This window comes from Pseudorca crassidens, chromosome 14 (genome assembly GCF_039906515.1).
Source record: "Pseudorca crassidens isolate mPseCra1 chromosome 14, mPseCra1.hap1, whole genome shotgun sequence".
NCBI lineage: Eukaryota > Metazoa > Chordata > Mammalia > Artiodactyla > Delphinidae > Pseudorca > Pseudorca crassidens.
In genome coordinates, this window is record NC_090309.1 from 10,604,057 (window position 1) to 10,626,695 (window position 22,639).

Genomic DNA, 22,639 nt, shown 5'->3' on the forward strand with positions numbered 1-22,639 from the left:
TCAATTGTTCTATAAGTTTCTAAATTTTCAGAGCTGATCTCATGGGGGTGAGTCGGGGAGCATGAGGACAGGACCAGCCGTGGCCCAGGGACCACACTCCTCCAGGGAGGAGCGCTGCTCTAGGACTTGGAGGAGAGGTCGGGACCTGGGCCCCCTTGGATCTCCCACTCCAAGAAGTGGTGTGGGATGGTGGCCCATGTCAGTCCAGGATTCCTAGACCTCAGCCCCTCTGTTTTTGAGAATTCTCTTTTGATCATTTAATACCTCTGCTGCTTCTAGAGAATTGAGACTCTGAAGATGTTGATGAAGCTTTAGGGCTTTGTAAACTCTCTGCGATTCCTCCTGTAGCGTGAATTCCTGGGTTGCTCTTACAAGATGAGCTGCTGCAAACCCAGGAGCAGGGGCTTTTAGGAGTCTTTGTTGGGCTTGGTGAGGGCTTCACACTTGGGTATCTCCTGCTCATCCAGAAAAGATACACGTGGTCCCCAGGACACACTCAGATAAACAGTGTTTCTTTGTTTATAAGGTCAGTCTAACTATTGACACTTGGGTGTCATGAAGAACAAACATATTAACACATGGGGACATAGGATCTTAATTTCTTTGGAAACTTCTTTGGTAATTTTCTTATGTCTTTAGGTAAATACAAGTTATTGACTATTTATCTCAATATGCATTAGGCCAATGCCCCGAACTCAATTAGTAATTTTAGAAAATATGTTTAAGAAATCATGGGTAGTTGATTCCCTGTTGACACCAAGGATTTGTCAGAGAAGCGTGAAACTCTGGACACTGTATCCATATAGTTTAAGCGAGTTACCCTATAGGGACTTTTGGTTTACAATATCATGTGATTTACACAAGCCAGTTGATAAAGATACGAGTTTTTAAATCACAACACAGTTTGAATCATGCCGCTTGGTTCCGGCCTATGTTAAGGTTTAAAGACACCTAAATGTTAGCTGAGATCATGATACCGATTGACCCATAAGATAAGGGGGAGGGATGTTTGAAGTTCCAACCTTTTTAGCGTCTTTAGAAAACAAAGTTTGCATGAACTAAAACTCTATATTTGCACTTTGTATTTACATTGGATAAAATCAGGAAGAAGATGCGAAGCCACATTTTAAACCCTAAATCACAAAACAATTTATTAGTTTTCCTTTCCTGGGAGCATTAAATACATTTGAATTCAAATTTTAAATTATTTTAATTTGATTTATAAAGTAATTTTAGAACATTTTAATTTTTGGTCAAAAGTCCTTAGATTTTAAGTGTGTAACCAGATCTTTGTGTCCTTTTTACCAAAAAAAAAAAAAAAAAAGAAAGCTTGTTTTTTCCCCCAATGGCCTTTTTACAACTACTGATTGCTGGTCTATTGTTAATTTGCATATCTTAAAAAAATTTTTTTAATTAGGTAGAGACACTAAGAACATTAAATGAAGTTAGAATTCCCTGGTTCCCATCTGATTTTTTTAAGAAATTAGAATATAGAAATACTGTTTAAATGAATATTTGGTTGTTTTACATATTTTATACTTGTGGGGGCCAGACTTTATAAACTGATTTGTGAGTTCAAGTTTTTATCTGGAAGACACCTGTGTCAAGGAGAAAATCATTTTAAGACCTAGTTTCTTTAGCATTTTAATACGTTTGTGCAAGCCGAGAGTCTGTCAGAGACTTTGTTAAAAGAAAAAAGGTGATCATTAAGCTCAAAATTCCTTTTTTCCTCCACTCTAGTGAGGCTTTTTGTTTGTTGTGTTTGTTTGGTTTATTTATTTTTTTTTAGGGGATAGCACATTTAAAGCATAAAGAATTTTTCCCTGATTTCTTACTCCGGGAGGACCTTTAAGTCTCCATTCAGAATTTAAGGAACGCATAGTGTTCACTTTAAAATAATTCATTTAACAATTCATTGAGAAATCGTTGCTTGTATCGGTTTGCTTGGACTGCCATAATGGCTGGACTGCCATAATGGCTGAGTGAGGTGGAAGGCAGGGAGTGAGGCAGCGGTGTCTGTGAACTAGCGAAGTCACATGCTTGGGTTGGCTGCCTTGGGCTGGCTCAGGGTCTGAGTGAGGACAAGCGGGAGGCTGTGCCACTCGCTGTCCCCTTGGCCTTGGGCCTTCATCCTTTGAGGCTTCATATCTTCACCTGTGAAACGCAGATCCAAGAGTCTGTGCTGGCTTTGTTTCACCCATTGAACCCTAGTGTCACAGCAGCCATGTATTTGGGGGTCCTTTTTTCATTGCAGACAAAATGAACTTTCTACGCTTGGCTGACCTCCTCAACATCCAGGTGGTCACCATCAACATCAAGAGACACCCGCTGGAAGCCTGGATGCCTCGGGTATACCAGTCGTCCCCAAGCCTCTTGGTTCAGAAGGTGGTTCGGCACAGGCAAGTGAGACGGGGCTGGTTTTCTCCCAAATTGCTTTGAAAATAGAGGAATCTGTTAATGCTGTCTGGACTGAATGTGTTTCATCACTGAAGCTATAAACCATTCCCCTGCTCACTGCTTCTGGTTTCTTGGGAAGGCATGGAAACGGTTCTGCTATGTTTAACCTTAGCCAGAGGACAGGTTTCTAGATTATGCTTCCTTCTTCGGTGTTTTTTTTTTTTTTTTTTTTTTAATGCTCAAGGGCCACAGACTGGCTGTGCTTTCTGAGCCAGGGAAGCTGACCACTCTCTGATTTCAGGAAGTTCCTGCCCCATCAGAGTCATTAGGAAGTTGATGTCAAATATGGCATTTTGTAAAGTATCTGGTAAGTAGACATGGGTTAGAGTTACTGGAATGACTGTTAAGAATGCCAGTTAGGGCTTCCCTGGTGGCACAGTTGTTGAGAGTCTGCCTGCCGATGCAGGGGACACGGGTTCGTGCCCCGGTCCGGGAAGATCCCACATGCCACGGAGCGGCTGGGCCCGTGAGCCATGGCCGCTGCAGCTGTGCGTCTGTAGCCTGTGCTCTGCAATGGGAGAGGCCACGGCGGTGAGGGACCCGTGTACCGCAAAAAAAAAAAAAAAAAAGAATGCCAATTAATTCTTTTATTCCCAAGTAGATGGACTCCAGAAGAGTCCTTTATCCTGGTTGGAAAGTTTATTTTTACTATGTGTGGCCTGGAACACCCCTATCAGCAGAGGCTCCCCTCTTGCCTTCTTTGAATTTAATGTTTCATAAAAGTGAATGGTTCACTTGGGAGATTGGGATTGACATGTATACACTGATGTGTATAAAATGGATGACTAATAAGAACCTGCTGAATAAAAAAATAAATAAAATAACATTCAAAAATTAAAAAAAAAAAGTGAATGGTATAGAAATCCTTGAAAGTAGCCCAGCCTATGATGTAGGTAAATATCCCTTTTAGCTCCCATATTGTATATTTACGAAGGCCCTTCATGTAGAGGCTCCTTTCCATTCATCTCAATATTGAACTACTGGTGTGTTTCACACAGTGGATGTTTGTGTAACCACATGTGGCATCCAGGGCTGAGACCTAGAGTCTGCAGCTTCCCCAGGACAATAGGGTAGGAGCCCCCGCTCCCCTGCTTCCCATGGCCACGCCCAGGGTTCACCCAGGATTCTCTGGAGCACAGAGCACAGATGCCTGTGAGGGGCAGCCTGCTCTGTAATTAAAAAGTTGAGTCAGAGCCCAACTGTCCTATTTTTTTCACCCCTTTTCACCCCAGACTTGGTGAGAAAGTGGGGCACGTCAGTCCCCTGGAAGACTTGTGTGCAATAGGAGTAAAGAGTTTTTCAGAAGCTTTCTGAGTTAAGGATGTTAATTTTCCAGGGTCAAGTAGTCAAGGTGTAATGGTCCTGGGCTAAGCCCTAAACCTTCTCCTTGCCCCCTGATTCTACCCAGCTTTTCATCTGATCCAGGTACTGTGCCCAAAAGGTGAACCTGGGAAAACTAGGCCTCTGTTCTTCCCCCTCACTCTGTCTTCATTTTCTCCTTGGTGGGAAAGGCTATACCAGTGTACCAGTGTCAGTGAGAGGCAGGTGAATTTCAGAGCCCTAACCATGGTGGAACCTTTCCTTCCATGTTGAGTGAGTATGTGTGTGTGTGTGTGTGTGTGTGTGTGTGTGTGTTGGTGGGATGGGGGGTGGCGAGTATCTCATATTCATCACACTGACAGGAAACAGAGTAGTTCCTGCAGGGCTCTGAACCTGCTTTTTTTTTTTTTTTTTAACTGAAATGTATGGTAACAGAATCTTCTTTTTTCCCTCCTGGCAGGATTTTTGTCTGGGTTTATGATGTCATCATTCTAATAAATGCCATATTCATTGCTTTGGATGAGAAAAACCCCTTAATTTCCTATGCAGAATGGCTTTTCCTTTCTCTCTATATTATTGAAATTCTCCTGAAATTGTACACGTACGAACCCAGAGCCTATTTTGGAAGGAAGCAGTTCTGGAACTGGTGAGTCTGTGTTTTGGGGAGGAGGCCGTGGGTGAAGAGAGGGGCTTTCTGTCACACTTTGGGGAATAACGTTGTGGAGTGTTTCAAGCTCCATCTGCCTAGTTTTGAGGCTTCTTTTTTTTTTTATAAATTTATTTATTTATTTTTGGCTGTGTTGGGTCTTCGTTGCTGCACGTGGGCTTTCTCTAGCTGTGGCGAGCGGGGGCTACTCTTCGTTGTGGTGCGCGGGCTTCTCATTGCAGTGGCTTCCCTTGTTGCGGAGCATGGGCTCTAGACATGCAGGCTTCAGTAGTTGTGGCACGTGGGCTCAGTAGTTGTGGTTCGTGAGCTCTAGAGCGCAGGCTCAGTAGTTGTGGCACACAGGCTCAGTTGCTCCGTGGCATGTGGAATCTTCCTGGACCAGGGCTCGAACCCATGTCCCCTGCATTGGCAGGCAGATTCTTAACCACTGCGCCACCAGGGAAGCCCGAGGCTTCTTATAATGAAGTCTTGAGGGCAGGGGAACATCTGGTTCTCAAAGCTGTCATTTAGGATGTCAGTTTGAATGACTGTGTAAAATTAGAATCACAGATCACGGCATCTTGGATCTGGAAAGGATCTTAGAATGTCGCACCCAATGAGACAATTCCTTCCATGGTTGCCCGGCCCGCTCCCTACTCTTGTTATTGGAAAACTTGGCCTGCGTGGCTGGACGATGAGGACCCTCAGCAAGCTCTTTCCCGGGCTGGATGTTTCTCCTGTGACCTTCTCTGCTCCAGGCTCTGTACCTCCCGGTCTTAAACCATCACCCACATGCTGCAAACCATCTTGAGTACCACTGAATGTCAGCCATCACGGGTAGTGCACAGCTCAGCAGGGTTGGATCTCTGTGGTCACTGCTCCCAGTGCCAAGAAACTCACTCAGGTGTGCGTGTGGCCAGCTGACCAGTGTTATCCAAGGCAGTGGCACCGTTGTGAGAAAAGTCACGGCATGATGAGTTTCCCCTTTAATTTAACAGTTGCAGGGAATTCCCTGACACTTCAGCAGTTAGGACTCTGTGCTTTCACTGTCAAGTGTGTGGGTTCAGTCCCTGGTAGGGGAACTAAGATCCCCCAAGCCGCATGGCATGGCCAGATAAATAAAAAAATAAAATAATAAAATAAATAAATAAATAATGTTGCAATGCATTTAGTAAGATGAATACCGAGAAAGATTACACTATGTATTCTGAAAATGTGTCAAAGTATTCTTGCAAGTATATAGTTATGTTGGAAGACAGAGTGATATGAATTCGCTGATTCCTACAAATTTCCTTCGATGGTTCATTGGAGCAGCCAGTAAATGATCAAACACAGTTATGCTGGAAGACAGAGTGATATGAATTCGCTGATTCCTACAAATTTCCTTCGATGGTTCATTGGAGCAGCCAGTAAATGATCAAACACAGTGTTTCTTGCTTTGTACCTGCTGTCCTAAAAATTATGGAAATCAATTTGACGGCTGGATCGTTGCTTTGCGTAAGAGATTGGATTCAGAGTTTTCTCAGGATTCACTGTATCCTGAGCTTGACAGGCCTTTCCCTTGACTCCTCACTGACGTTGCTTCTCCACCAAATCTTAGGTTTGATACGCTGATCATCATCGCAGCCCTGGTGGCCACTGTGGCCAACACCACCATTCAGTCAGGTCAGTGTCACCGGCTCTCAGCTTCCCCGCCTCCCAGGAGCGTGTGTTCAATCAGTAAACTTTGTAGAACATCCATGGTGTACCATTAGGGTGTTTGGGACGAGGCAGTGGGGACACAGGAGAATTAGTAAAACTATTCCGCTTTCTGGAGAGGGATGGTAGCTTTGTTTGTGTCTGGTTGTATGGTAGAGATTTCATTTGTAGGTATCACCACACCAAACACTCAGCTGGTCATCTCTCCAAACTGCCCTTGGTCTCAGGGCTCATCCTTGACCCTCTGCGCATGTTGGCCCCCAACCCAGGGTCCAGCTGTAGCAGGAGCTCTTCATCAGCCTCTGCCCACCACCCTCTCCTTTCTACCCTCCTCTGGCTCCTCTACCTGTGCCGCCACTGCCCTGCACACTCCTTCCTGTAGATGGCAGAGGGGATTATTAGAGATAGAGAAGCTTCTTAACATGACTATGAAATGAATGCTGGGGGGAGGGACGGCTTGCTGAAGTGCGTTCTGTAGAGCGGGATCCACAGTCAGTTCTTGATTATGGTCTGAAGTCTGTTCCTACACTCATGCTTCTTAGTTTTAGGGCTGGAGGGGATGCTCAGCTTGGTGCTGATTTGCCGGAGGAGTTACTGGTTGAAGGCAGTCCTCACTTCCTCATTGCTCAGAGCCATCACCCTGTTCTTGAAGTGAAGTGCATAGTCCCCCAGGACCCACAGAGTCTCAGACCTCACTGCATAAAAGGGACAAGCCAGAGGCGCTCCGAAACCGGAATGTTAGATGGTTGTGTTCTTTTTCCAGCGAGAAAATACAACAGTCAGCAGATACTGGATATTGTCTTGATTTTGAGAATACTCCGGCTCTTACGGATCATTGTCAGCATTCAGAGGTAAAGATGAAGCCATGGGAAACAGCTGCACCCGGGCAGTTCCCCATATTCGGGCTTGACAGAAACCACCCTGCCTGGGAATAGAAACACGCCCAGCTGTGAACCCAGGATATAACTTGTATAGAGGACCTGGGTTCTCTGGGGGCGGTGGGGAGGGGCAGGGAGCCCGAGAAGGTGGTGAAGAGCCCCGAAGTGCAGCTCTCTGAGGGCAGGGATTCTGTCCATCACTTTCAACCCTGCGACGTGGTCCCTCAACTGTGCCTGCAGCCTGGTGACTGGACAGTGGTCACAATGGCAGCTAATGCTAACGGAGTGTGCTAACCATTGTCTCGTTAAATCCCTCCAACGACCCTTGATGTAGGGGCTTTAATGATCTTTAGTTCCTGGGTGACGACAATGAAGCTCAGAGAGGTTAAGTAGTTCCCCCAGTGGTGCACAGCTAGAAAGAGGCAGAACTAGGATGCAAACCTAGGAGTCTGATCCCTAAACCTGGAAAAACCCACCCTGTTTTGGATAGGCCAGGTTCCTTTCAAGGAGTGTGTGGGGACTGCCATCTGAGGACTGGCCTGCCCCCCCGCAAAATAAGTAGGGGAGCAGGCCGGTCAGCTGAGTCTCCAGGTCAGCTTTAATACAGGCTGAATTTTTTTTTTTTTTTTTTTTGTACGCGGGCCTCTCACTGTTGTGGCCTCTCCCGTTGCGGAGCACAGGCTCCGGATGCGCAGGCTCAGCGGCCATGGCTCACGGGCCCAGCCGCTCCGCGGCATGTGGGATCTTCCCGGACCGGGGCACGAACCCGTGTCCCCTGCATCGGCAGGCGGACTCTCCACCACTGCGCCACCAGGGAAGCCCCAGGCTGAATTTTTGATGAAGAAAAAGGTTGGGGGAAGAAAGCAGACGAGGGTGGAAGGTTTTTCAGCCTCAATACCCACCTGTGTCCTACTAGTGAAACTCTCTGTGATTACCTTCCTTATGTTTTTAAAAACGGTCTTGCTTTGTTTTGCTTCAGGGGAAACTCAAGTGCACTCCCCCCTCAGTTCAGTAGATGGACTGATGCTGACAAAATTGTAAAGGCAGATTCCTGACAGCATTTACAGCACAGATTCAGGACTGGGGGGAGGGGCATGAAACCAAACATGCCAGTGTGGTGTCAGTTTTACTTACATCTTCCCTTTGCCTTGTGTCCGAAACTTTGTTTTATCCCAGATTCCGGGTGATCGTGACCACCTTAATTAACATCGGCCCCACGATGCTGACGTTTGGCGGTTTGGTCTTGGTGAGTGTTCTGTTCCTATTCTACGTGAAGCAAGCGATAAGATGTTCGTTCTTAGCAGGTCTCTGTGAGCCTTATTTTAAGTGAGGGAAAGAAAGGGAGATGAAGTCAATGAGATTCAAGGGGTTTCTAGGAGCCAGTTTTAGAAATATCACGTGTGTAGAAACATGGGGCATATAGCCGTCCAGGTACACTGGCTGCTGTAATAAACCCAACCTCAGTGGGTTAATCTCGTCAAAGTGTGTTTCTCACCCACGGTCCAGGGGGTATTCCTAGCCAGCAGGTGGGTCTCAGGGGTGTAGGCTCCTTCCAGAGCATGGCTCTGCCGCCCTGGCCTCAGATCCTTCTTTGTTCTGCTCAGAAGAAAGCCCACCTGCTCCTCCAGAAGCCCAGTGGTAAGAACGTAGCCACGCAAGGCTGTGAGGGGACTGGGCCCCCCACCCAGGAGTGATTCCGTGCTATGGAGGAGGAAGCTTGAATATCTGCTACAGGGTACTTATCTTCTATTCTGTTAAAGTGGTAAAACAAAACAAAACAAAACAATTCAATTAGCACAGAAGAATGAAGATGGACTGCAGGTCACGCATTCTCATCCACCGCATGCCTCTTTCCCAGAGGCAACCATGATTAAGAGTTTCTCGTCACGCTTCCTAAACATTTCCATCCATACAACAGGCATGTCATTTCCAGATGTATGTGTATCCAGTTTATTGTTGTGTCAAATGGGATCATCTGTACCAAACATGGCACAACTTCTTTCTATCCAACGTCTTCCCAATGTCTTTGTCACATGTCCTGGAGGACACATGCACCCATGTGAGTTCTGCTCTGATGCTAAGTGTCCCACTGAGGGAAGACTCCAGAACATGGCTGATCGCTGGCCGACCACTAGAGATTTCACTTCTTTGCCATCACAGATGATGGGGTGAAGCCCATCTTGTGTGTGTCTTTGCTTTCGTGAGTGTTTCTGTTGGGTACATTCCTAGCAGTGGAACTGCTAGGTCACAAGGTAAATGTGTCCACAGTTTGGATCAGTGGTGGCGAATTGCCTTCCAAAAGACGTGCTCCCTGTGTATTCCAAATGCCAGTGTGTGCGGCATCTGTTTCTCTGCACCCCTCACAGCTGGGTTTATTAAACATTTCCATACTCTCCAATCTGATGGGTGAGAAAATGGCACTGTGTCCCTTTGATGTGCATTTCTTTAGTTATTCCAGAGGCTGAGTGTGTTTTCCATGTTCTTTGGGCCACTTATGCTTATTTTTTTTATAAGCAGCTTAATTCATATCCTTGGTCCATTTTTCTATTAGTTGTATTTTTTTTATATGATTTGAAAGAGCGTTTTGCCGATCAGGGAAATAAGCCCTTGGTACGTTGTATACAGAGTAGTTATTTTTCCTCATCCGTCACTTGTTTGTTTTTGTTTTTCCGAAATAAAGGCTTTCTGTTGTATTTTTTCGGCTATCTGAAAGTTTAAATTAATTACATAGTCATACTTGTTGATGTTTTATTTTACAGTTTCTAGTTTTATATCATGCTTATAAGCCTTTTCTCTACTTGATTCTTTTTCTAGCTCCTTTATAGTTTGGTTTTTACATTTAACTCTTTGACACCTTTGGAATTTATTTTGATATAAGAAACGAGGTAAACGGGACTTCCCTGGCAGTCCAGTGGTTAAGACTCCATGCTTCCACTGTGGGGGGCACGGGTTTGATCCCTGGTCGGGGCACTAAGATCCTATATGCCGCGTGGCACAGCCAAAAAAATCCAAAAAAACAAAAAACAAAACAAATGAGGTAAAGATCCAAATTTATTATTTTTTCCCTAGAGGCCTAACTATTGATATTATTTACTGAGTATTTAACCCACTAACTTGCTCACAGCATCATTTTGTCTTTGTAAACGGGGACCACAGCAGAGGTCAAGGTGTGGTCCAGCTGGCCGTGCCCCTGTCCCTGAACAGCCCAGTTGCCAGTGGGCTGACCCATCCCACTCTGTTCCTGATGCTGCAGGAACTTGTGGCCGTGGGGAAAGCCATCCCCAGAATGAGGGTCACAGCGCTTTCTGCCGGCCGTTGTCGCAGGCTGACCCGTGTCTGCGTCCTCCTGCCTCCCCTCATCCCACCTGCCCACTCGTGCCCGGTGCCGCCCACCCTAGGTGGTCTACTACGTGTTTGCCATCATCGGGATGGAAGTGTTCCACGGCAAAGTCCACTTCTTTGACCCCAGTTCCACCAGTCCTGATGCCCTGGAGTGTGGGAACCCAGCCCTAAAAGACTCAGCGTTTGCCCGAGGCAGGTACTGCAGGAACAACTTCAATGACCTGGCTGCCTCTCTCATCCTGCTGACAGAGCTCACCGTGGTTAACCAGTGGCACGATATCCTTTCCGAGGAGGCGGGTGTGGCGGGGGATGCTGAGAGCACCTTCCGGGAGGATTGGGTCTCGGCTCCTTGAACGCTTGTTTCCTTAGCTTCCCACTCCTCGCAGATGGCTTTGCCCTCGTGACTCACCAGGCGTCAAAGCTGTATTTCATCGGCTTCCACGTCGTGGTCGTCATCCTCATTGTTAAGTGAGTTTGCTCCTGCCGGGTGGGCTGTTGCAGATCCCCCCTCTCAGATCTACAGCTGCTCACACCTCCCTCCTCCCTGGCTCCACCCTTGAGTACATTGTGGGTGGGTCCCATCTCCCCTGCTAGATGCTAAGGCACCAGAAGGGAGGCATCTTACTTTTGTTCACATCTGTGTTCTTCAGTGTCAGCCAGCCGTGCACGTCAGTATATAGTATACATCTCATAGCCTCGCCAATTGTTTGGGTCAGAAGGGCTCTGGGGTCCTGGCCGGTCTCCCTACCCTTCCCCGGTGGGATAAATCACCTTTAGAACGTCCTTGTGAATTGTGTCCACCCTTTGCTGAAATCTGCACAACTCCTGGGACTCATTAGAACCTATACGAGTCAATTTCCTTGTCGTCCAGCTCTGGTCCTCACCTGTCCTTGCACAGGTAGAATGGAAATGTGCTTACTAGTTAATTTTCTTCATTGGTTCCAGTTCTGTCCTGACTTCTCTTCCGCGGAGAACTCAGGCACCGTTTGAAAGCTGCTATGACATCTCACCATTCCAGAGGGCTTTCCTTCCTGCTTATCAATCTCTGATTCTAGCTCCCCTGTTCCTTGTGGGACCTGAATTTGAGTCCCTTTATGCCTCTTTTTCCCGCCCCCAGAGATGTGTTCTGGTTGTCGTATCCCTCTTAGAGCCCAGGGCCCACAATTCTTGGGGTGACAACCCAGCCCCGGGCCTTCCTTGTCACATCAGGGCTGCTTTGGCCACCATCCTGCTGATTTTGGCTCAAGAATGTCCCAGCAGAGGGAGGGGAGGGGAAGAACTGCTCAGGGCTGCTTGTCCTGCACCGTCTGAATGGAATATGTAGTGGGAACGAGAGAGGAATGCTTCTGAGTGATTCTTAGAGAGGTTTCCAGAATGCTGGGATAGGCCGAGGCAACGTGAAAAGCTGTAGGGGTTTTTCAGCTCTTCCCCCCAAAGCATGCGAGTATGGTGACAGCCCTGGGCTCCGTCAGCATCATGTTAAGTCAGAAGTGGTGAAGGAACTGGGATTCCCTACTCACAAGTGGCAGGTCAGTGTGCGTGTACGTCACGTGTATATACTGACAAAGTGTGATGCCTTGGGTCCGAGACAAAGACAGTTTATTCCTCACGGCAGAAGCTGCCGCCAGAGCAATACTTGGGGCAGCTCCCTGAGCCCTAATCCCCGCTGCACCGTGAGGTGAGGGCCAGTGGGATGGGCTGCATTGCAGGAGGGGAACCCCAAAATGAGGAAACCCCGGTCTGTGTAGCTGGGGAGACCTGCCCATCCTCCCCTCTGGAAAGAGAGAGCAAAAGAGAAAGACCTTATTTTTACTCTTGAACGTAAGCAAGTCTCCGGGGAGGGCAAAATGAAGTCTCTGCTACCCTAGTGGTCGCTGGGGAGGAGACAGTAAGTAACAGGAAGCTTTACTATGGTGGAGCATTTCTGGAGACACGCATATCGTGTGGACCAAAAAGTTCATTGGGGTTTTTCCATGTCACAGACCACCCGAGCGAACTTTTGGGCCAGCCCAGTATATCCCTAAATTGGCTGTCAGTGCCTTTGCTCAGAGGACCTAGACTGTGCATTAACACGAGATATTCATGGAGAATTGTCTACACCAATTATGTGGCCTAAGCTTCCCCTTAAAATAAACTGTATTTTCGAGCTCACTTTGGTAGCACATACACTAAAACTGTACAGAGAAGATTAATGGGGCCCTGTACAAGGATGACATGCAAATTGGTGAGGCATTCCATATTTTCGCAACATAGGGGGAGGAGATTAAGAGGTACAAACTGTTAGGTATAAAATAAGGTGCAAGGATGTATTGTACAGCACTGGGAATATAACCAATATTTTACAATAACTATAAATGGAGTAAACCTTTAAAAATTGTGAATCAGAACGCCCCCCTCTATTTTCTTCTTAATAGTCACTGTTTAAAAACGACGTAGAGGAAGAATGATTTTCCGAATGAAAGACAGTTGTGCCTGTTGCTTGAGAGACATTTTGTTGTTTCTTCCCCGTGTTGTGTTTTCTTTGCAAAGATGGGCGGCCTTTTTGTCTGGGCTTGAACACTCTTTGCTGCCATGATTTCCCATCACCTAGACCATGGCTGACTCGATGTAAAACCCTCTGCCTTTTACTTTTTCTCAGTATTTTCATAGCGTTCATCTTGGAAGCGTTTTTTGTGGCATATTCGTTAGAAAAAAGTGAAGTGGAAACTGCCATTGAGAAGAAGATTCAAGAGCTTGGAGTTGGGGTCCAAGAGTGAGTAGCATTTCCCGACGCGGCTCATGGACTTTGGAAGCAGGATGTTCATGGCGGGGTGGGTCCTGATCACATTTAACCCCCGAGACCCCGTGGCAGCCAGCCTGGTCCTGGGTGCCAGTTCTCAGGGACCCTCGCTGGCTACATGGGTGACATGGGGCCATGGCTGGGAGGACAGAGGGGAACTCAGCTGAGGGACCCGGCTGTGTTCACACCATCTCTTCCTCCCCGAAGGGAAGAAGTGCAGGATGGGAAGCTCATTGACAATGTGGACGCCAAGGACAGTGGCTTCAGTGGGGACGATGGAGACAACAAAAGGAAGGCCTTGAAAGGACTGTACTTTAGAATTGCATCAAAAAGTAAGTTTTAACCCAACTCGAAACTTCCTCCAATCCATCCTCCTCACAGCAGTCAGTGAGATGTTTCCAGGATGCAAATCCGACCTCCAGGGGCTTACCGTGTCTCAAGGGCGCCTGCCGTGGCCTCTAGGGGCCACATGCTTGGTTCCCTCAATACCTCAGCCCGTCTTCCTTCCCCCAGGAACCCCCACGCCTCTGCCCTTTAGCCCTGCTGTCCCTTTACTTCTTCGGCTCCCCTGCTCCATCCTGCCACAGGGCCTTTGAACATGCTGCTTTCTCCCCTTACTCTCACCTCACCTTGCAGAATCAAGGCTCTTCCTCCTGCAGATCTCTGCTCAGGCAGCACTTCCTCAGGGAAGCCCTCCAGGCTCCCCGAGAAGTCAGGTGCTCCTGTGCACCCCACCCCCACCCCCCAGCTCTCCTTCCCTGCCTTTCAGCACCTGTCAGCTGTACATTGATCACTATGTGACTGTCTGGTCACCATCTGTCTTCCCTGCAGACTCGAAGCTCTACATGTGCAGGGCCATGTCTTTTTTGTTCTCCATTGTGTTCCCAAGGGCCTCACCATGTGCCCAGGACATGTGGGCCTTAATAACTGTTTAAGTACTTTATTAATTCTCAGTGAATTAACGATTGACTGAGTAAACCCAAACCTGTCTGAATCTCAACTGGGCCTTTGATGGGGACACTGTATGGTACACTTAGACACAGCACAGCAGAGATGGTGTGTGTGTGTGTGTGTGTGTATGTGTGTGTGTGTGTGTATGTGGGCATGCCACCCCAGAGGCGGCCATCCTCCCCCATCCTTCAAGGAGGACCTTCTCCTTGGTCTCCAGAGCCTGCGGGGTCTGGGGAGCTCAGTGGGGTGGGCTCAGAGACCCTCCTTCAGGAAAGCCGAGCTCTGCTCCCCTCCGACCCACACGGGCAGGTCCCATGTGCCCCTCTCCTTCCTCCCAGAGTACAAGACCGTGGACGCTTTGCTGCAGCAGATGTTTGAGTCTGAAATAGCTCCAGAGGATGAAGGCCCTTCCTTGGAGGAGATTCTGAACTTCTCACCCAGTGACATACATCCCAAGAATCCCAGTTTTGAAAACAGTGCCTGACCCTGGGCCTGTAAGGGCCACAGGCATGCACAACTGGAAACCAAGATAAGCTGTCCTCACTGTTTGCAGATGCTACCTAGAGGTTACTTTCCCAGCCCAGGTTCTCTTCTGTGTTCTGATAAGACTGTGAATCGGCCTCCCCTGCCCTGAGTGGTCAGCTCTGTGTGCTCTCCTGAGGTCATGCTTAGGGCTGACCATGGAGGTGAGGAAAGGAAAATCTACAAGGAGACTGGAGAGCACTTACCATACAAGTGTTTGTACGTGTGTAAATCCTCTCAGTGGGTATGTAAAAGCTTTCATTTATTTTTATATGATATTTTGCTACTTTATTAAATGAATACTGTGCTACAGTGTTACATAAATGAATTTAAAATATCTTAATATGCTAAAGGAACATGTTCTAGGACAGTAGCTTTGGATGCAGTGTTTATTCGAAATGAAGACAAATATGAATGTGAAGATCAAATTCTGTCACAATTGCTTCTTTTTGGGGGGAGGCTCTCAAAGTTTCTTCTGTTTTATGTTTTGGTTTTTTGGCCGTGAGTCATGTGGGATCTTAGCTCCCCGAGCAGGGATCGAACCCACACCCCCTGCCTTGGAAGTGCGGAGTCTTAACCACTGGACCACCTGGGAAGTCCCTCAAAGTTTCTTTAATTAAATTACAAGTATAGCAAGATGTTGAGTAAGTGGCTCCCTGAGGTCACTTTCCCCAGCTGGAAATCTCTCAGTACAGCGACCTACTCCTGGGAAATTAAAGGGATTTATTTCATTTTATTCTATTTTATTGAAAACATTTCATTGTGGTAAAGTATACAACATAAAATTTACTACTGTAACTATTTCTAAGTGTACAATTCAGTAGTTTTATGTACAGTCACATTTTAGGTGCACTCAACAGACCTCCAGGGCTTTTCATCACCCCACATGAAGGTCTGTACCATTCAACAGTAACTCCCTAATCCCCCTTCCTTCCAGCTCCTGGCGGCCACCATTCTACTTTCTGTCTCTGTGAATTTGGCTACTCCTGATCACAACTGCATTGTGAGCAAGTGAGTCCTTTCCAGAGTTGTCAGGGTAGGTGGGACTCCTCCGTCTTCTGCACCTCATCGCAGGCCCTACCCTGAGCAGGGGAATCGGGGGTGGGAATCAAGGCTTCCTGACCTGAGGGCTCTGAGTGCAGTGAGGCCGTCACGTGTCATGTCATGTGTCACATGTCAGCGTGGCAACCGAACCTGGCCTGGGAGGGCCCTTTCCTTGGTCTGAGGGCGACCCCTGGTATCGGAGCAAAGCGAAAGCTTCAGGGCTGGGACTCTGGGGCCGGGCTGGTTGCATGCCTGACTCCCCACTGACCATGCCACCTCCGGGCTCTGCTTCCTCACCTGCAAACTCGGGGCAGGTAGCACCTCCCTCCCAAGATCCTGTGGACTGGGGCGGCGGGGGGGGGGGGGGGGGGGGGGGATGCTGACTGGGCTGTTCCAGATGGCGCTTCCTGGTTTGAAACCTGGAAGGCTGGTGTTTGGCGTCAGGGTTTGGGATTCCATTACCACCACGATTCCCAGGAGGTGGGAGCCTTGCTGACCCGTCTGATGGGATTTGTGGAGTCCTGCCATCCATCCAGACCTCTCTTATTTCTTTGTGTATTTAACATTTATCATTATATAAAGGATTAGGTTAAATATGCTGAGTGACAACTTAATGTTTTTAATTTGAAAATATGATGGGCATTTTTAAATTAGAAACCATGCGGTCATTGTAAAACATTCAATACAGAAATATAGTAAAAAGTCAAAAGTTGCTCTTTATTCTTCCTTCTCCTCACCCCTTCCCCTCTCATTCTTCCACTCACAACCTGACACCCCCTTTCCGGTGGGAACTGCTGAGTTTGTTCTTTTTCCTTCTGGAACTAAATGGATATCATGCATATTAATATATAATCATTTTTTTTATCATAAGTGGGATGTCATGACATTTATCATATATAGCTCAAGAACTTGCTTCTTTCACTTACTAGTAATTGTTTCATGTTGAGATATAGATATAGAGACAGATATAGACACACACACACACACACACACACTGCTGTCAAGTGTTCCATACCATTGATGTTTCTTGATATGGAAGAATTCACATATTCATGGACCTGTATGTTGTTCCACGTGTTCAGTGTTAAACGATAGTGGAGGAAACTTTGTTGTGTAATTTTTTCTCAAGTGTGAGCCCTTCAGTAGGAAAGTTTCGGGGTCAGATTCTTGGGGTCCGGTTACCACTGTCCTGCAACAGCCCCCGTGGCCACCAGGGGGAGCCAGCACCTCAGCCGCTGCACACAGTCCAGGGGAGGGGACAAGGGGCAGGAGTTGTGGCAGCATTGCCACTTTTCTCCAGGTCTTTCTTCTGCCTTTTAGGGGACTAGTCACCCCGACATTTTGGCCCATGGGCTCCCAGCTGGACACTTCATTCCTCAGTCTCCCTGGCAGGGGGATGGGGCAACATGATTGTGTCTGCCCCGTGGGCTGTGAGCCCATCTGGGGTCCACACCTCGCAGGTCTTGCCCGTGGGAACGATGTCCACCTCTGCTGGGATATGACAGCAATCAAAACATCCTGGAAGCCTTCTGTTGAGGACGGCAGGGTCGGGGCCAGTAAAGGATCGCCCATCCCAGACTGTAACGTGAGACCAAAATCACTTGTGTCTTCTCTAAGCTGCCCTGTGTGGGTTCTGTTACCGGAGCTTAGCCTGCCTGCAGCCTGACCAATCCAGAAATGGGTTCATCTGAACCATTCGGAATGGAACCAACGGGACAGATGGACTCAGTGGAGGGATGAGGTAAAAGGAGGACCAGGGACACTGACTCCTGGGACCAGTGGCAGGGAAGCAGCTTTGCAGGTGTGTTTGCATATCGTGCTGATGCCCATGCATCTTGGAGCATTATTTCTGATAGGCCCGGACCACACTTTTGGTGTCTCAGGTGCGTCTTATGAAAAAATACATTTTAGAACCATTGCCTTAGACACAGATATAATCCAGGGTGAGAAGCACTGGTAACAGGAGTCTCTGAGTCTCTGGAGTAACCAGCCTTGTTCTTAGCTGGGACTTAGCACGTGGAGCGGGGCTGCCGAGAATGAATGGGAAAGGCCTTGGCCGGAGTAGGTATTAAATCAGAACCTAGGCTGAATCTAGCTGGTGTTTGGGCACTTAGGATGAGCTGGGCCCTTGCTCAGCTCTGTCCCTGGGGAAACTCCATCTCCTTAGTGGGTGAGCTGGACGTTTCTTTGCCTTCCAACTCTGATGTCTGTGGCATCCGTCTCGGTGGCCCTGTAGATGCAGAGCTTATTTCCTTGTGCAGATGAACTGTGTGTTTTTGTGTATAATTTATAATGAAATGAAGATGATCACTGTAGTTTGTACCAGGAAATGGACCAAGAAACCCACCTACTTTCCTGAAGTGCTTAAAGCAACTTCTTTCATTTGGATGGAGCCTTCCTCCCTGGGGACAAGGCTGTTGCTTAGGAAATCTGACTGTGAAGTTTATGTAAGCGGAGCCCTTGGCATAGACTGGGCACCAGATGGGCAGCAGCAGTGCTGAGATGACGCTGGTCAGGTTGAAGTTGTTGGTGTGAATGGCATAGAAGGTATCTTGGGTGCGATAGGAGTTGAAGATCCAGTAACAGCAAACGGGCTGGCGGGGACGCAGGATATGTTGACAGGGGCTGGAAGCCGAGGCCAAGTGTCCTCTCTGCCCAAGACTGAAGGCACCCACAGCTGCCTTTCATGGATGGACACATTTCGTTATTAGTTTAGTAAAATAGCACCCTTATCTACTTTAGTCTTGTTTCCTTTGAAAACAGACATTTTCAAGAGGAAAAATTTTAAAATCCCACAAATCTGGCTTTATCAATGCTCACTTTTGACACTTTAAGAGTAAATTTAATGTTGGTTTGTCTGATGAGGTCTTGTCCCTGGATCAACTTCCTTCCAATTTCAGTGTATGTGTAATCAATCGCATAGGTTACATTCTTTATTTTCAAAATAAAGCATATTTGGAATCCCATTCTATTAATTTATCCTGCAGACACATTTGTATCTGCAGTCACTTTTTTGTAGCAATAAAATTGTGAAACTAATTGTCTCTAAATAGAGAATTGTTTAACTAAAATACGGTACATTCATATAGGGGAATGGCATATAGCTGGTCCAATACAGATGAAAAGAGGGGCAAGAAAACTGAAATAATGTTATGATTCACACTTGCAAAAAGAAATGAATGGATACTTCTTCAACGTGATTAAAAAAGGCTACCTCAGGCCAGCCTCATGAGCTTACTGGATAAACATGGGAGGAGCTCCTTCTAAAGCAGGAGACAGAGACGTCCAGCACCATCCCTGTTTAGCCCTCTTCTCATGGTCCTGGGCAATGGCGAAGGGAAGAGAAAAATCACCAGCGAAAAACTGCCAAAGATATAAAATAAGCGGCATTTTCATAGTGATGGTTATTTACTTGGAAACTTCAAAAGAATCAACTGAAAAGCTTTTTATATAAATCAGTAGTCTTCATATAGTCAAAGTACCAGCTAGAAAAAACAAGAAAAAGTGACATCTGATTTAAAACAACCAAAAGTTTAGTCTTAAGTATTTAAATCAGTACTAATATTAAAAACATTAGAAGACTCTTTTCTTATTCTCTCAATCGAAGATGGCATTTTAAGATGCAAAAGCCAAAAAAGCCTTTAAAAAACTTTATAAATCAGAGTACGAAACAAAATTAAAAATCTTCATGTCAACAGAAATCTTAAGAGACAGACGACCAATTGGGAGAAATACAAAGGGGTCCTACAACTTAAACTGAAAAAGAGCAATCCCAAGTGAGAAACTGACAAAGGATAGAGTTCACAGAAAAAGAAAAAAACACATAGCTCTTGAATATATGAATATATTTGGCCTAATTCAGAAGAGAATGCAAATGAAGACCACAAGGAAATACCATTTTGTCACCTGTCAGAGTGGCAAGGGTCAAAGAGCCTGACATGTCCTGTTGGTGGAGGTGTGGGGAACAGACTCTGATCCCTGCTGGTACAGCCCTACAGGGGGATTATCTGCAATACTGAGACAAAAATTTAAGTGCCCTTACCTTTGACCCAGCAATTTCGCTTCTAGGATTTTACACTACAAGTTATGGCTATATATCATACAACCAAATATTACACAGCCATCACAAGAATGAGACCATTCTATATGTACTTACATTCTCCACCATACATTAGGTGAAAAAAAGCAGAATTATGCTAGCTTTGTCAAAAAACATTATATATATATATATTCATGGAATAATTTTTGGAAAGGTCAGAAAACGTGGGCTGAGGTTGTCTCTGGAATGGGGAACCTGGTGGCTGGGAGTGAGGGTGGAAGCGGAAGCCAGTCACTGTGTCTTCTTGAACTGGGTGTCCCCTCACATTTGTCTTCATCACGTGCTAAGGAAAGAGGGAGGGATAGAGGAGGGAAGGTCAATTCAGGTTATAGGACCCTTCCAGCTTTAAGTCAATAAATGCTAAGTTGGCTGCTATAATTTCAGAGCTAATTAATGATGCATGGAGCTTACATGATTATTTTCAAGATCTGAGATATTCTTTTGAATCATGCTTTTAAAAAACAAAGCTTAAGATTTATACCTGCAATATGTCCCATGGATAGCAATGAAGAACAAGTACAATAAAGGACAGGCACATTCAATTCATAAAAACATTAAGTCTGCTAAATATATTTGGGGAATTTTTATTTTACACAAATATAAACCCCCAAATTTAGAAAAAAACAAACAAACCTGACTTGGCTCTTTTTTGGCTTAAAGTGAACAGGTCAGTGCTTAAAAAGTGCTTTTAGAGAATGTTCTCTTGCCGATTACTCTCATGAATGCTTGCATCCCAAGAGCTGCCCAGTCAGCCTGCTACGCAGGGATGTTACTGTGTTGTGTATTTTGTTGAAATATTTGTAACAACTATGTCCCAGGGATATACTTTGTGGGCTTTATTTTTAAGAAACATTTACATAAACAATAAATGTAGAAACATCAAGGTTCACAGTGAGCAGGCCAGCATTTACAAAGCGACTTTTAGGAAGTGTCCATATTTTATTTTCGAGAACGCTTATATTCTAAGAGCAGTACAATTAGCCTATTACGAAGGGTCTTAATCTTGTTTGTATAGTGTTCTTGAAATACTTTCTTCAGCTTCTGCCTTAACAAATCCAAAGATGGAAGATGATGACAATCTGGTATATTCAACATTATGTGAAAAAATTCATTCCACATATCCAGATGAGGAAGCCTGGAGAGACAAAGCATAAATGAAGGATAAAATGTAGCCTTCAGGGCTTCCCTGGTGGCTCAGTGGTTAAGAATCCACCTGCCAATGCAGGGGACACGGGTTCAAGCCCTGGTCTGGGAAGATCCCACATGCTGCAGAGCAACTCAGCCCATGCGCCACAACTACTGAGCCTGCGCTCTAGAGCCTGTGAGCCACAGCTACTGAAGCCTGTGGGCCTAGAGCCCAAGCTCCACAAAAAGAGAAGCCACCTCAATAAGAAGCCCACGCACTGCAACGAAGAGTAGCCCCTGCTTGCCGAAACTAGAGAAAGCCCGTGTGCAGCAACAAAGACCCAATGCAGCCAATAAATAAATAAATTAATTAATTATTTTTTTAAAAAGTAGCCTTCAGCGTGCAGGGCAATCCCACTCTTACATCTGACTTAACTCTAACCTCAACCCAACCTAATGCATCAAGAATGGATATGTTGGTGGGAATGTAAATTGATACAACCACCATGGAAAACAGTACGGAGGTTCCTTAAAAAACTAAAAATAGAACTACCATATGACCCAGCAATCCCACTACTGGGCATATACCCTGAGAAAACCATAATGCAAAAAGAGTCATGTACCACAGTGTTCATTGCAGAACTACTATTTACAATAGCCAGGACATGGAACCAACCTAAATGTCCATTGACAGATGAATGGATAAAGAAGATGTGGCACAATGGAATGAAGCAAATCAGAAAGAGAAAAACAAATACCATATGCTAACGCATATATATGGAATCTAAAAAAAAAAAAAAAAGGTACTGATGAACATAGTTGCAGGGCAGGAATAAAGATACAGACATAGAGAATGGACTTGAGGACATGGGATGGGAGGGGGAAGCTGGGGCGAAGTGAGAGTAGCATCAACATATATACACTACTAAATGTAAAACAGTTAGCTAGTGGGAAGCAGCCGCATAGCACAGGGAGATCGGCTCGGTGCTTTGCGATGACCTAGAGGGGTGGGATAGGGAGGGTGGAAGGGAGGCTCAAGAGGGAGGGGATATGGGGACATGTGTATGCATATGGCTGATTCGCTTTGTTGTACAACAGAAGCTAACACGGTATTGTGAAGCAAGTATACTCAAGTGAAGATCTATTAAAAAAATAATAATAAAATTTTAAAAATTCAAAAAAAAAAAGAATGGATATGTTGAATCTGTTATACATAGGAGAAACTGAAGATCCAATGAAATGTCTCCACACAACTTGTTACACAAAAGTTACAAATGGAGAAACAGAAGCACTTAAATAACTTGCTCACTGCACCCAGGGCCCAGGGTTATGCTATTTCACCCTACTTCTCAAGGCATGGGTCTTCTGTGGCAAAGATCCATTTTCCACCAGATGGAATCCAACATTCTACTGTATTTATTCTTTTCAGTGTAGCACCCATGCTAATACCAACCTTCTAAAAAGACCTTCGGGCTTCCAGACTCCCCCTTCATTTTTCACTTTCATGTAAGTGCCAAAAAGCATGCAGTACACTGTTGCAGCAACTCCAAAGTAATCAATCTATAAAGAAAATATGGGTATATATGACTAATACAATATTTTACACTTGAGTATATTCCCATGTCTAAGTTATGCAGCAAATATGATAAATCACAGGAAGTAAACAGTCCCAGGATTTCACTTCTAAAGAATTCTGGAAGTGTGCATTAACCCCACACTGACACGTCCTATGAATGCCCATCTAGGCTTTGCTGGAGGCTTCCACGGACGGCAGATCA

The 22,639-nt window shown here is 45.9% G+C and overlaps 2 protein-coding genes and 1 pseudogene across 7 annotated transcripts in view; 2 read left to right on the forward strand and 1 right to left on the reverse strand.

Moving 5' to 3' along the window:
* The window catches only part of LOC137205934 (two pore channel protein 2-like), a 38,475-nt gene extending 23,454 nt beyond the window's left edge, over positions 1–15,021 (forward strand). For 2 of the 4 annotated variants that reach the window (XM_067704358.1, XM_067704356.1), the window contains 10 exons: positions 2,255–2,399; positions 4,238–4,423; positions 6,024–6,088; positions 6,885–6,972; positions 8,176–8,245; positions 10,398–10,617; positions 10,719–10,809; positions 12,980–13,093; positions 13,328–13,452; positions 14,410–15,021. In XM_067704358.1, the coding sequence (XP_067560459.1) occupies positions 2,255–2,399; positions 4,238–4,423; positions 6,024–6,088; positions 6,885–6,972; positions 8,176–8,245; positions 10,398–10,617; positions 10,719–10,809; positions 12,980–13,093; positions 13,328–13,452; positions 14,410–14,555 (1,250 nt within the window). In that variant the 3' untranslated portion in view covers positions 14,556–15,021. Of the gene's footprint in view, positions 1–2,254; positions 2,400–4,237; positions 4,424–6,023; positions 6,089–6,884; positions 6,973–8,175; positions 8,246–10,397; positions 10,618–10,718; positions 10,810–12,979; positions 13,094–13,327; positions 13,453–14,380 lie in introns of all 4 variants that reach the window. The other 2 variants (XM_067704357.1, XM_067704359.1) reach the window with 2 other exon arrangements.
* On the forward strand, positions 12,486–12,585 carry LOC137206285 (U6 spliceosomal RNA; annotated as a pseudogene).
* A 5,536-nt stretch (positions 15,022–20,557) lies between the features above and the next one.
* The window catches only part of BUB1 (BUB1 mitotic checkpoint serine/threonine kinase), a 41,647-nt gene continuing 39,565 nt past the window's right edge, over positions 20,558–22,639 (reverse strand). For all 3 annotated transcript variants that reach the window (XM_067704352.1, XM_067704353.1, XM_067704354.1), the window contains 2 exons: positions 22,315–22,421; positions 20,558–20,871 (listed from right to left, as the gene is read on the reverse strand). In XM_067704352.1, the coding sequence (XP_067560453.1) occupies positions 20,676–20,871; positions 22,315–22,421 (303 nt within the window). In that variant the 3' untranslated portion in view covers positions 20,558–20,675. The remainder of the gene's footprint in view (positions 20,872–22,314; positions 22,422–22,639) is intronic.